General features: G+C 36.0%; 1 protein-coding gene across 3 annotated transcripts in view; it reads left to right on the top strand.

The window, feature by feature from the left end:
• Positions 1-666: 666 nt before the first annotated feature.
• LOC124721666 (segment polarity protein dishevelled homolog DVL-3) overlaps positions 667-12527 on the top strand; it is a 137774-nt gene continuing 125913 nt past the window's right edge. For all 3 annotated transcript variants that reach the window (XM_047246739.1, XM_047246740.1, XM_047246738.1), the window contains exons 1-3: positions 667-1228; positions 1481-1550; positions 7521-7627. In XM_047246739.1, the coding sequence (XP_047102695.1) occupies positions 1068-1228; positions 1481-1550; positions 7521-7627 (338 nt within the window). In that variant the 5' untranslated portion in view covers positions 667-1067. The remainder of the gene's footprint in view (positions 1229-1480; positions 1551-7520; positions 7628-12527) is intronic.

The following is a 12527-nucleotide window of genomic DNA, read 5'->3' as shown; positions in this document are numbered from 1 at the left end:
ACTAAAAACAACCTGCAGTGATGTATTTTCATGAAACAAAATTCCATTCACTCTAAATCAATAAGCTTTTTATAGAGTGTACTGTCAAGAGAATTTTTGCAGATTGTTGAGGCCAGTACCACAATGAGTGAACAACATATCGTCTGCACGTACTGCGTCGGATCTGATGAACGAGGATCATGTCATTAATAGTTACCAGAAACAAAAGATTGCAACACATATCCTTGTGGGTTCAGTGACTGACGGTATGTGGTATGTACCAATATTTTGGGAATTGATTTGCAATTAGAAAGACTTTTATCCCTTTTTATATATTCTATTCACTCTAGACAATTTACACTCTTCGGGTGAATATCTTGTTTGTATACTCTTACATATGCAATACGTTGAAGTTTAGACAATACAGTCCATTTACCGCAGGAATTTGGAAGATATTTCAACGATATCTGTCTAACGCAAATTATTTCATTTTGAACAATAATCACGTCGGTGCTGCAACGATATGGTGAATCACATCAAGTTCTATCCAAAATTCGGGTTAAACTGACGTGGCAAAGTAGACCGTCGCGTGTAAGCTTGTATTACATGGTTGCCTACCGATCACTTACGAAAGTTATCTCTGAAATTAAATCACAGATCTTATATGTTTCAGAAGTTATTGTAGTGTTAGACCTTACTGTCGTATAGGATGCAAACAATAATCAGATTCGTTTAGTTTGTATTTCGAGTGTAGTTTTATTTTAGAACAAGTTGACGCTTGTAAAATAATAAATAAATAATGCTGCTCTGGATAGACTGAACAAGTGACTCACAGATCTTGTGAATTCGAAAAACGCGGTTAGTGATCTCGGGAACTTTGTAATGCTTTCGCTTCAAAGAGAACGTTTAGGCCAAGAAAATTTCGTATACCAACTTTTAGACGATTGTCGCAATATTAAACGCAACATAGAAAGCTGTTCTTAATATAGTATCGTAGACACAAGTTGACTTCAGTTGTGGATTGATTCATGCCTGCCATATTGAAGTCTTCATGAAGGTTATTGCCTGTGTGTACGTTTGTCCCTGATATGGAAGAAACCAAAATTATATATCACATTGATGACGAGGAAACGCCATACCTAGTGAAACTTAATATTGCCCCTGAACGTGTTACGCTTGCTGACTTCAAAAATGTACTTAATCGCCCCAACTATAAATTCTTCTTCAAGTCAATGGACGATGATTTTGGGTAAGCAACTTCAGTGAAGTATATGCGTGTGTGAATAAATAAAAATTGATAGACGTGTGTCATCGTGCTGTTGTTACCTTGACGCTGTTTGTAAAATGCTAAAATGAGGTTTTGAAAGTTTGTTGAAGTGTACGTGTAGCTATGGTTGCTGGAAGGAATGTTTGTTGACAACACACAAGAAATTGCTTGCCCTGCTGTAATGTGTTACATATATTGCGTGAGTGTTACATTGACCTACGCCTTTATTTTCAGTGTCGTGAAAGAAGAAATAATAGATGATGATGCACACCTCCCATGTTTTAATGGAAGAGTTGTTTCCTGGGTAAGTGAACCCGAAACTCTTTATTTCTTAGCTCGCTCAACAGAATAGCAACGCAGCTTGTGATATTTTCCTCATATGTCTGTACTACCTATGTTATGGACTTTCGGAAACGGGAGATGACATTACGCAAAGGTGTCGGTGGAAGCGGTGACTTGACAGTTACTTGGCCTTCAGTGTTTCCCAGTTCATCCTGTGTTAATGGCTATTAATTGAGCCCGGTGAGAAACTTTCACTACGGTCAGTTTCCTCTTAACATTCGTTTGTCTGTAATTAGCAACCAACCAGCCAGCTGTTACTAAATAATAACTGTAGATGTGATGACAACCTTATAAACTTCCTTGCAGTTATTTTCTGGCTCAAAACGTAATTTTTTAAGCCAAATACTTTGTGTATGTAGCAGTTCTTGTAGTTTAACCAATATTAGAATCGTTTACAAAATTATGTGTCAAACACTTGACACAGAATCATATGGATGTAATACCAACAATATTGCGATTTACTGCAATAAGAAACACAATTTTGCACTTATTACCTTGATCCACTTTTAGTTTAAAATATATAATTCAGAAATTTGGTACATTGGCTACATGAATGTACTGAAACACAAACAGCAGAAACATTAATATACAAAAACACACAATTTACGTTTTAAACGTGTCCTGCGTGCTTATGTAGATGTACTTTCTTATAATATTTTTGGAAAAAAAATCCCCCACTAAACTTGTTACTAAATACATTTACACCATATGACAGGCCCAGAGTAAATAAACTTTCATTTTTGAATGTTCTCAGTCATTTGTTTGCTTTGTAATGTGGATGTACTTAGAATTTATATGGTCCTTTCCAGTTAATCTAAGGTATTTAATTCCAAGATTCTAATCACACTCCTATTTCATTTGTTGTGGCAAACTGTATGTATACATTTGTTCAACAAGACTGCACTGTTCTTTTCAATTGTTGTGTAAACCTACATGGATTATACCCTCAATAATTTGCATTTCGAAATGTAGCGTGTAGTAAAACCTCCGGAATAAGTTTTTAATGCATCTGATACCGACTTTGAGTTGCTAAGAAAAGTCTAAGTAGATTAGGCTATAGTAGATTATGAAAAGTGTGTCTGCATTTACTGTTTGGATACTTCCCTCATTTAATCAATACTCCCATATAAGATGATTTTCAGTAATAACCAGTAATTTGAGTTCCCGATTTCTTTTAGATCTGTATTTCTGGGCTTACGGCAGACTTCGTTTGGCTCTACTGATGTTTTTGATGAAATTGAGTATTAATGAAAGAAAAGATGACAATTACTGTACAGGGGTAGAGGTAACACCTTGTTGAAGAATGTTAATACTAGCACAGCTATCTGCAGTAGATTTGCAGTATGTGTCTGTCTTTCTATAATCAGGTATTTCAAGCGGAGCAGGTATTGAACATAACAGTGGCAGTGTTTCTTTTGGCCTCGATATTATTTTGTAGACAAAAGTTTGTGACGACAGAGCAATGTCGAGTATAGCTCAAGGTTTATAATAGGTTAGAAGGGGATAGTTTGATTGTAAGTGAAGCCAGCAGTTATCATGTCACAAGTATTTGTTTGGCTACAGTTACTGAACAGGTTACTTTAAATTGTAAATTCAGCGTTATATATATAATTTTTTTTCTAAGAAATTCTGTTTGTTATATGGTGAATACTCCCAAACTCTTTTGATTTGGCTATTCATTGGTGTTGCATCATTTTACTGACAACATAACAACAATAATATTGATTATTTCCAATTCTGACATTGTTTGTCATATGAACTATTTAGGCAGCTTCTCAATTTTTCCGTGAAAAAAGAATTCTTAATTCAAATATCTTAGTATCTACATTGATACTTCCAGAAACTCTTAATTCTATTTCTTCTCTTAGTAGAAGTGTAGAGTCACCTGCAAACATGTCAATGTAGACATCTGCTACTGAAAACAGTATTATTCGCACAGAAACTGAAGAGCAGCAGTCCCAGCAGTGATCCCTGAAAGATACTGTACTTAACCAGCTAAGATTTCAGTATGCATTCACCCATTTTAGGATTCATTTTGACACACTGCCTTTTTTCTGTGTATTTCTACAGATTATATCGTATCAATTGAGTAGTTGTGTTAATTTCTTGTGGCAAATACAATAAAGTGACTTTCAAAGATCGAGAAACAAATCATTCCTCACAAAGTAAAAAATTGATTCTGGTACACTCCATTACAATCTTCTGTACTTCAGTCACAGTGTTTGTAGTTTGTCACGTTTTACTGTTAATTAGTATTGTTAATAAGTCTTTCATGTATAACATTTGTTGAAAAATGCCAATTGAGTTGGTGTATTTTGACTTCTATCTTTTAATGATTCGTTTAATTGGGAAGCATTATTTGGTATTACTCAACATGGTGAATTGGTTATCTGGCTGTAGCAAAAACTAAAGTGGTCACCTGACTCGGTACATTCTCGTTCCAATTCAAAGGAGCATGTATTGTTACCGCACAGTATGTACACCAAAAAGTGATTACAGGAAGTATCTTCATAGGATACTGTGACAACTCCCTTTTAATGCCATTAATTTTAGTGAGAATGTGAAGAGTGTGATAGTGTTCAAGAGAATGTGCTGGAAGGTGCTACTGCATGTTGACAAGCAAAAAATTGTGACATTATGTCAGATGGAGCAGGATTCAAGTATCTGCCAGAAAGTGGAAAAGTAAAGAGACCGACAACACTGCAAGTGATCTGGCAGTGCTCTCTTATTCTACTTGGATTGACTGGTATGTTCTTCCCTTCCAGATTCTCAGTCAGAGTTTCAGCTGTGTACAGCGATCTTATGATTTTTGAGATCACCATCAGTGATGTTGTGTTTTTGTTATGCCATCAAGTTTTGTGTTTAACTTGGAAAATCCGCAAGTGTGGCCGTTGAAAAGTTGAAACTGGTGCATGGGGCACATTTCTTATCAAGAGCACAAGTGTTTCATTGGCACGATTCATTTTTGGTATACCGAGAACACGTTGAAGGTGAAGTTCACACAGGGAGACCTTCGACTTTAAAAGCCGATAAAAAATGTCAAACACATGCATGCGTTTTTGTGATCAGAACAATGATTGACAATAAGAGTGATACACTTTCACAGCACTACAAATTTTGACTGAGGTTTTGTGCATGTGAAAGATTTTTGCTGAAATGAGGGCAAAAAGAAATCACAACTGAGCAAAAGGGCAATCAAAGAAATGTTTGCACGTTTGCATTGATCTTGAGAGGATTGCCAATAATCAAGAATGGTTGTCATGTGATAAAAGATGATGAATACTGGATTTCTTAGTACAATCCAGAGACAAAGCTGCAAAGTGAGGAATGGCACAGAGACATCTCTTCGACCAAAAAAAGCTGAAATGAGCAAATCCAAGATCAAAACAATCCTGATTTGCTCTTTTGACAATAGTGGTATCAGGCACAAAGAATTTGTTCCTTCGAGACAAACTTTCAACCAAGTGTTTTACAAAAATGTTCTTGAAATTATTAGGAAAAAGGTGAGTCAAGTGAAACTGGATATTGCAGACAAGTTTATGCTGCATCATAACATCCAAAGTTTCACAGACACTTCTATCACAGAAATTTTGACCTTAGAAAGCATTCCTATTATTCCACAGCCCCCCTATTCAACTGATTAGTCCTTTTGACTCTTTCTTTACCTGAAATTGAAAAAGTCTTAAAAGGGTGTCATTTTGTGACTCTGGTGAACACTCAAAAGAATTTGGTCAAAGTGTTAAAGGCCCTACCAGTTGATGATTTTCAGTGCTGCTACCAAGACTGGTAACAACTACTTTGTCAGTCTATTGATGCCAGAGGGAACTACTTCGAAGAGGACAATATTATAGTTTGAAAAAAAAGTAATAAATTAGGAAAATGAGGGCTTTGGTAGATCAAAAATAAATCTTATTACTTTTCTCACATCTGTCTTAGATTATAGGTGGATGTGTTATTAGACAACAGTGTCTTGTGATGTAATGAACAATACAAGGAAATACCATTTTCTGCAAAAACTTAGCTTTTGACACCCAGATCTGGACCTCCAGGCTAGCAAAAAAACGCCAAGGAAAACTGTTCCCTCTATGGGCTATGATTTTAAAATGTACCAGAATGAATTTCATTATGTGTGGACTAGTGAACATAATTGACAAGAGGGTATTACATTATTTTTTATGAAAAAAATGAAGCGTCAAAATTAAAGTGGCCAGTGGTTTATTTAAATGAACCATGCATTCGCCCACACTATACTGAATAACTGTTGCAAAATGAAAGTGTGTTAAAGACTATTGGCAAACAACAGTGCCAGGCAACGTTTGATTGTGGGTACAAAGTTTCATTTTTGTTCACTTCTGCTCTCTGAATATCATGTAGAAATGGACAGATAAAATCAAAAATATGTGGAGGAAAGGTAAGCCAAAATTTTGCCATTAATTAAGGAGTGTCAGCCTTCTTCTTTTTATCCCATTGACAAACTTTTGTTAAAAAAGGCTCGCTTGCAACTAATGCTGTACCATTGAGACCTAAATGCTGTAGAACTCATATGGAATCTTGCAAAGGATAAGACCAGTAGTTGTAAAACATCAGTCATCTGAAGTGGAAAAAAATATTTCCTGGTGATTTTGCTGCTAATAAATAGTACGTCTTGCCTTGCCTGATTCAGGTCTTTCAATGCAATGCTGATTCAGTGATTTGCATATCAGTCTTGTTGCTTTTATACCCAAAAAAACTTTTTAGTTCACCTCACAGGGCTGAGGAGAGCTCCTTCGACCTTTTCAACAAAGAAAAAATTGATATGGTCCTGAGGAACAAGACCTAGGACTTCAGCATTACTAGCCAAAAATGCTAACCTTCAGGACATACCATTAGTTTTCTTTTGATACTGTGTTATTAAATGTTACTGCTATGACATCAAAAGAATAGAAAGGCCATGTATCCTGCCAAAAAAAGTCTGTGATTACAATGGAGGAAACACTTTGGATGGGCAGGAAAGCTGAAAATATAACAATCAGACAGCATAGATTAGAACAGAGTGTCTGCTGTTATCTGGAACTTAAACAGCAGATTACAAATAGAGAGACACAGCTGTGGAAAGCTGCAGTAGTTGCAAGGAAGGTAGTTTTCCGGATTCTGCAAGCGAACTTTGTGAGCAGCCAACATGAGAGACACTGTTAATCCTGACTCTGTTCTTTTTGTAAATGGGAACTCCATTCAGTGACACACAAAGGTGTGTAGTATGGGACAGTGCTTCACTTGTAAGAGCACTGGAATGTATGGTAGTACTGCCTCCCCCTTCTGCTTCTCGTGCCTGCCATCCTGGCTAGGTAACCAGTTTGGCTTGCTGAGTAATAATTAGCAACTGGTTTTATCATCATTATCCGACATGACAGCTTTTAGGCCTTATGCTCCCCCGTTCCAGTGTAAGCGCTTTATCTCCATCCTTCTTAGGAGAAAATAAAATGCTATAGCAAGATGCCTGTGTTTATTTGTAATGAAATAGAAAATACTGCGGTTCTAGGCGCTTCAGTCTGGAACCGCGTGACTGCTACAGTTGCAGGTTCGAATCCTGCCTCGGGCATGGATGTGTGTGATGTCCTTAGGTTAGTTAGGTTTAAGTAGTTCTAAGTTCTAGGGGACTGATGACCACAGATGTTAAGTCCCATAGTGCTCAGAGCCATTTGAACCATTTTAGAAAGTACTGATCAGAGAAATGAATGAAACATTGAGAGGCAGGGATAAAAACGATAAATGTTGTAAGGAAAGTGACTTTAGAGTAGTAACAAATAAGATTGTTCCATAAGCTAGTGTCAGATTTTCAGTAATTGTTTTTATTGCGTATAGTACAATACGTTTGCATGTAGACTTGTATACATGATTCCAGATTTTTGGCATATGTAAAAGTTTTATTTCAGTGTTGTTCTTGTTCCTGTAGCTGGTGTCTGCCGAGGGTAGTAACATTTCTGATGGAACCTCTCAGTGCACTGAAAGTGTTGCCCCATCAGACATCAAAGTTCCTTTGGAAAGATCAGCTGACATCCAGTAAGTAAATGCACTTCAAAAAAAAAAAAAATATATATATATATATATAAAAAACAAAACTTCATGATGTGTGTGTGTGTGATTGGTGCCATTAACTGCTGACATGTAAATAGGCACTGACAGTCCTTAAAAAACTGTTTTTTTGTCGACTTGATAAATGGTTCGTAATGTTGTTTTTAACAAGATAATGCCAATGTCTCTCATTTGTAAATTTACTTTAGCACATTGAGGGATATTGGCTGAGATTGATGAGATGATAGTGAGTTCTTTTGTTTTCAGGATTTATTCTGTCCATTCATAAAATGTACACTCACATTGCTTGTGAGATGTACTGATGTTCAAGGAAAGAGACTATAAAGTTAACATTATTAAACATGACCAATAGAAACTTGTAACATATTCTTTTACTAGTAACAGTATTATCATTGGGTGTAATTACCGTGATTTTAGAATACCCAAATGCTGTTACTTGTAACAATAGTGAAACAAAAATAATAGTCGTATCAGTGCTAATTGGCGAGTAAAAAAAATTAGTGCGCACTAACATTTTGACATGTTTTCTCGCCAACAGAGTAAATGAACTAAGATTATTAATTACAGACCTGAAGTCCACTATGGGCACCATCAAATATTAGATGCTGAGTTTCCACATGTTTATTAATTCAGCATACGACATGTAAATCTAAGTAATAATTTTGTACATGTCCCATTGTGGTGTGGTGTGTAATAGTGATGTCATAACTCTGCTTTATCGATATTGTGTTTATCCTACCAAACAGTATTAGGACAGTCTGTGCAACTTTGTCTTTGACTCGCTCATTATTGTCAAGCCACCCCAGCTGGGCACACAGCTTAAATTCCCTTCTCATAATTGTGATACTAGATTCTAGAAAGATCTACACTACAATTTTTATAGATACTTCTCTGGGCTGGTATCTTACTATGCCTACAGCCTTGCACATGTACCATTAGGTTAATTTTATTTATTTAGTCGTGTGTCCGGGCATCACTTTACAGTGAAACTAGATTTGTCATTATAATACAGTGACAAAATAGACATACTCGCTGTCATAATTGTATGTTTATTAACTTCTATACCATTGGTCTTTTTAACAACCAGAATTTGGTTAATATATGTGGTATTGTGAAATTTTTGTGTTGTGCAGTTTTGTAAACAACAGGTAGCAAAATATATATTTGATTATACCATTATACAAATATGGGCCTTCATTCTGTTTTGTTAAATGTTTTGGCATTTCCTGTGAAGAATTTGTCATAAAATTTCACATTCAGAACTACAATCCATCTAATAGTAAGTAAAATTAAGGGAAAAAGTCACATAGCTCAGGCTGTAGACATTTTTTTAGAACTTCAGTTTCTGAGAGATGTTTCTGTATTGTGCATAGTACATCTGGAAACATATGTGTGACTTCATTATGTAATAAGACATAAATGTTTTGCAATGGGTGTAATTGTGTACATGCTGCTTATTAGCTTCTGTTTCACTCACAATACCTTGTTTAATCTTTTTCCCTTTAGATTAAAATCATGTCTAGTTCATGGATTAAAATTATAGTGGCAGTTTAAAGGCACTGTTTCCGTTTAATGATATTTGTAGCAATTGCTCACCCATGAGTGATTCAGTCTTTCCTATTGAGCAAGCAAGACTGGTATCTATTACATGTGGGTGGCAAAGTTTTACAAAGGGCCATCGGTGCTCTTACCTTGAAGTGTATGTTGGTAACCAACTCCTGCTGCAAGCAATGGTAGGAAACTCAGGTGACAGAATAGTTGATCTTGATAGCCAATAACAACGATATTTCAATTTCAGTCGCCAGAGAAGCATGTACAGCATTTTGACATAACATCCTTTAGCATAGTACATAGCATTGTGCAATGCAACTGAGATTTTGCAGAAAAACATTTATATGCACAAGCACATAATAAATGATTTAACACAAGTGTTATCATTATTATATTCTTGCAGATGAGGTCAATCCATGCAACTAAATAAGACTATATTTTTGTTCTACATGCATTTCACTTCTTATGACCTTTTGTTTAGTTACACGGATGGACCACATCCTCAAAAAAAAAAAAATAATATGGAAACAACTAAGGAATATCAGAAAATATAAAAATGATAAAAACACCAGAGTTTTATTAAAATGAACGTATCGTACAAGGGCTTGTACACTGGTGATGCATACCCCATAAAATGCATAAATAAATTCTGCTGCACCACATACATATTCAGATAAATAGCTCCCAAAAAGTTTTTTGCCCTGTCTATTTACATGCAGTGATCGTATTGTTGACCAAGCGCCTTCGATACTGTTTCTGTTTGCACCTGTTTCAAGATCTTTAAATGTCACTCTGTGATTAATAGTGAAGTGCTTGGAACCTTCATCATTCAAACTTTTGTATTACCTAAAACTGTTGGAAATTTCTGTGGTTCCTGGAAGTATGCACTCTTTGATTACACTCAGCAGCATCTTTTCAGTGTCTTTGGAACAACTTTGAAAAAACACTTGTGAGTTCCTCTTTAGAGTCCTCTGAATATTTACCTTCCTCTTTTTTTAGTGTCTTTGCCAACTCTTCTCCTTTGAAACATTGCAGTATTAATTTTGACAATAACTCTTTCACCACCAAGTTTCTCACTTTCCTTAAAATACATTTCTGTGCACACATCTGTGCAGAAGCTTCTCTAGACTGCAACTGTCTTCTCAGATAATTGCAGCTCAGCAGGAATAAAAAAAAGTTCCAGCACCTTAAGCAAAAATTTTTGCGAATGTTGTAACTCACTCTATAACCACTCCTTTTGCAGCTCTACTGCACCCCATCTGTACTTTTCGTATGAGAAATAAGATTCATATCTCCACCACACTTCAGATGTATTCCGTGTGACATTAACCACTTGATATCATTTCCTTTGTGTTCCTTAAGGCCAAGGTCCATATCACAGTGTTTTTTGGAGGCCACAGCTCAAAACTCAATAGAGTGATAACAAATTGTCCCCATGAAAGAGTGCACTTTCTCAGGCTGAAGTTATGTTTCGTTATTTCTCATTTAATGTTTACAAGAATACCAAAAATGCAGCATGAACATCTATGGTTGCCTTCTAAGGTGATTAAAGACTGACAAAGTTGGCTTAGAAAATTAAAAATTAATATCTGTAAAAATACACACACTTTCAGTAGAATCTTTGCTTGGGTTGCTAGGATGTAACACCCATGAGACAGCCTCATTCCCTTTCGATCTTTTCTGATGAGAAAGATCTATGCAGCACATAAGGAATTTATTAATGGAACTTAAATTAAAACCTATTCATCACTGCAAATAGTGTGTCAGGTTGCGAGACATCACACTTACATAGGCCTTGGACTATGCTACAGGTCATTCTGGGACCTCCACCTACATTTCGTATTCACATTCTTTGACTTCACCAACTCATAACCTGTTGCCTTCCGGTGTGACGTAGACTTTGGGCTACAGCACAGATTGGTCTGTTACCACAACCAGTGTTTTTGATTTCACAGTCGTTGACTTCACCAAATCCCAACCAAACTGTTTCCTTTAAACTTAACCTAGACCTTGGACCATTCGTCATGTCATAATACAAATCCCAGCCATTTTGCAATAGTGGGAAATAAACAAATGACTGTCCATTTGACAGGATTATTTCAGACAGTCTGTCATCAATATCAGAATTGCGTATTTTATACAAATTACTTGAGATCAGTCTGTATCAAAACAAAAATTTCCATAATTTAGACAGATCCCATAATAATTACTTCGACATAAAAATTGCCTAACTGCTACCTACATCTATAATAGAAATGCCAAGATGAAGTGAAATTAGAAAAGACCACCCATATCGTAAGTAATATTTCAGCACACATGTTTGTAGATATATGAATAATAGAAATGCCAATATGCGGCAATAGCAAAAGCTGAAGAAAGGACCATCTGCACAACATGAGTAATTCATTTGTGTCTGTCACCACAAGTAAAAGTACATATTTCGTATCAATTAAATAGTATCAGCCTGTCACCACTACAGGTATTCTTTAGTTTGTATGTATTCATTAATATCTATTTCAATATAAAATTGTTAAAGTCATACACATCAACAGAAATGCCCAGAAGGAATCTTTATTTATTTCATAACCATGAATATCCAGCCAAACCAGTATTTGAAGAAATAATGTGAGTAATTCATATTTTCTGGAAACAGCTTATAATTTGCTCTGCAAACAGTTGCCTCCAATTAGCTGCCACCAACCATAAAAGCACAGGCGTTGCCAACATTTGTGCTACACTGCAAACAAGAGCAGTGTGTGGACGACACACAGTAATGTTTGCTCATGTGGACTATTGACATGTGGCAATTGTCATTTAACAGAACAATTATTTTCAGAAAAAAAATATGGAATGGCAAACTCCGTGCTTTGAAATTGCCTTCAGTAACTAAATTAGCATCTTGACATGTGGCTCCCAAGTAGGTTCATACCATCTGACTGAATGACTTTTTTGTTTTCTGGGCGCAAATTTCCTGCCTATTTCCTCTCACAACTTCTCCGTGCCCTCACAAGACTGAGAGGACTATATTGTAGATTTTCGAGGCACAGACAAATTTGATTTTCTCTGGGAATCAAGTTCAAGAGGGAGTATCTCCCCGGAGTTTCACAAATTTCATTATATGTGTAACTATTTGCTGACTGACACGTATCTGCAAGGAAAGAAAGGCTCATATATTTGGAGGTGGTCAAACATATGTAAGAGGACACAGAGTAACAACTGAAAAAAAGCTTCCCATGGTTTCCCTGAAAGGCCAATTAACTTGGGTTATTTGTAAACAGGTGACTGGGCACCTGTTCAAATTCAAGAAATGTGCTGC

Source organism: Schistocerca piceifrons, chromosome X, assembly GCF_021461385.2.
Source record: "Schistocerca piceifrons isolate TAMUIC-IGC-003096 chromosome X, iqSchPice1.1, whole genome shotgun sequence".
Classification (NCBI taxonomy): domain Eukaryota; kingdom Metazoa; phylum Arthropoda; class Insecta; order Orthoptera; family Acrididae; genus Schistocerca; species Schistocerca piceifrons.
Note: the sequence above shows the minus strand (reverse complement) of the source record. Positions and strands in the feature narration are given on the sequence as shown.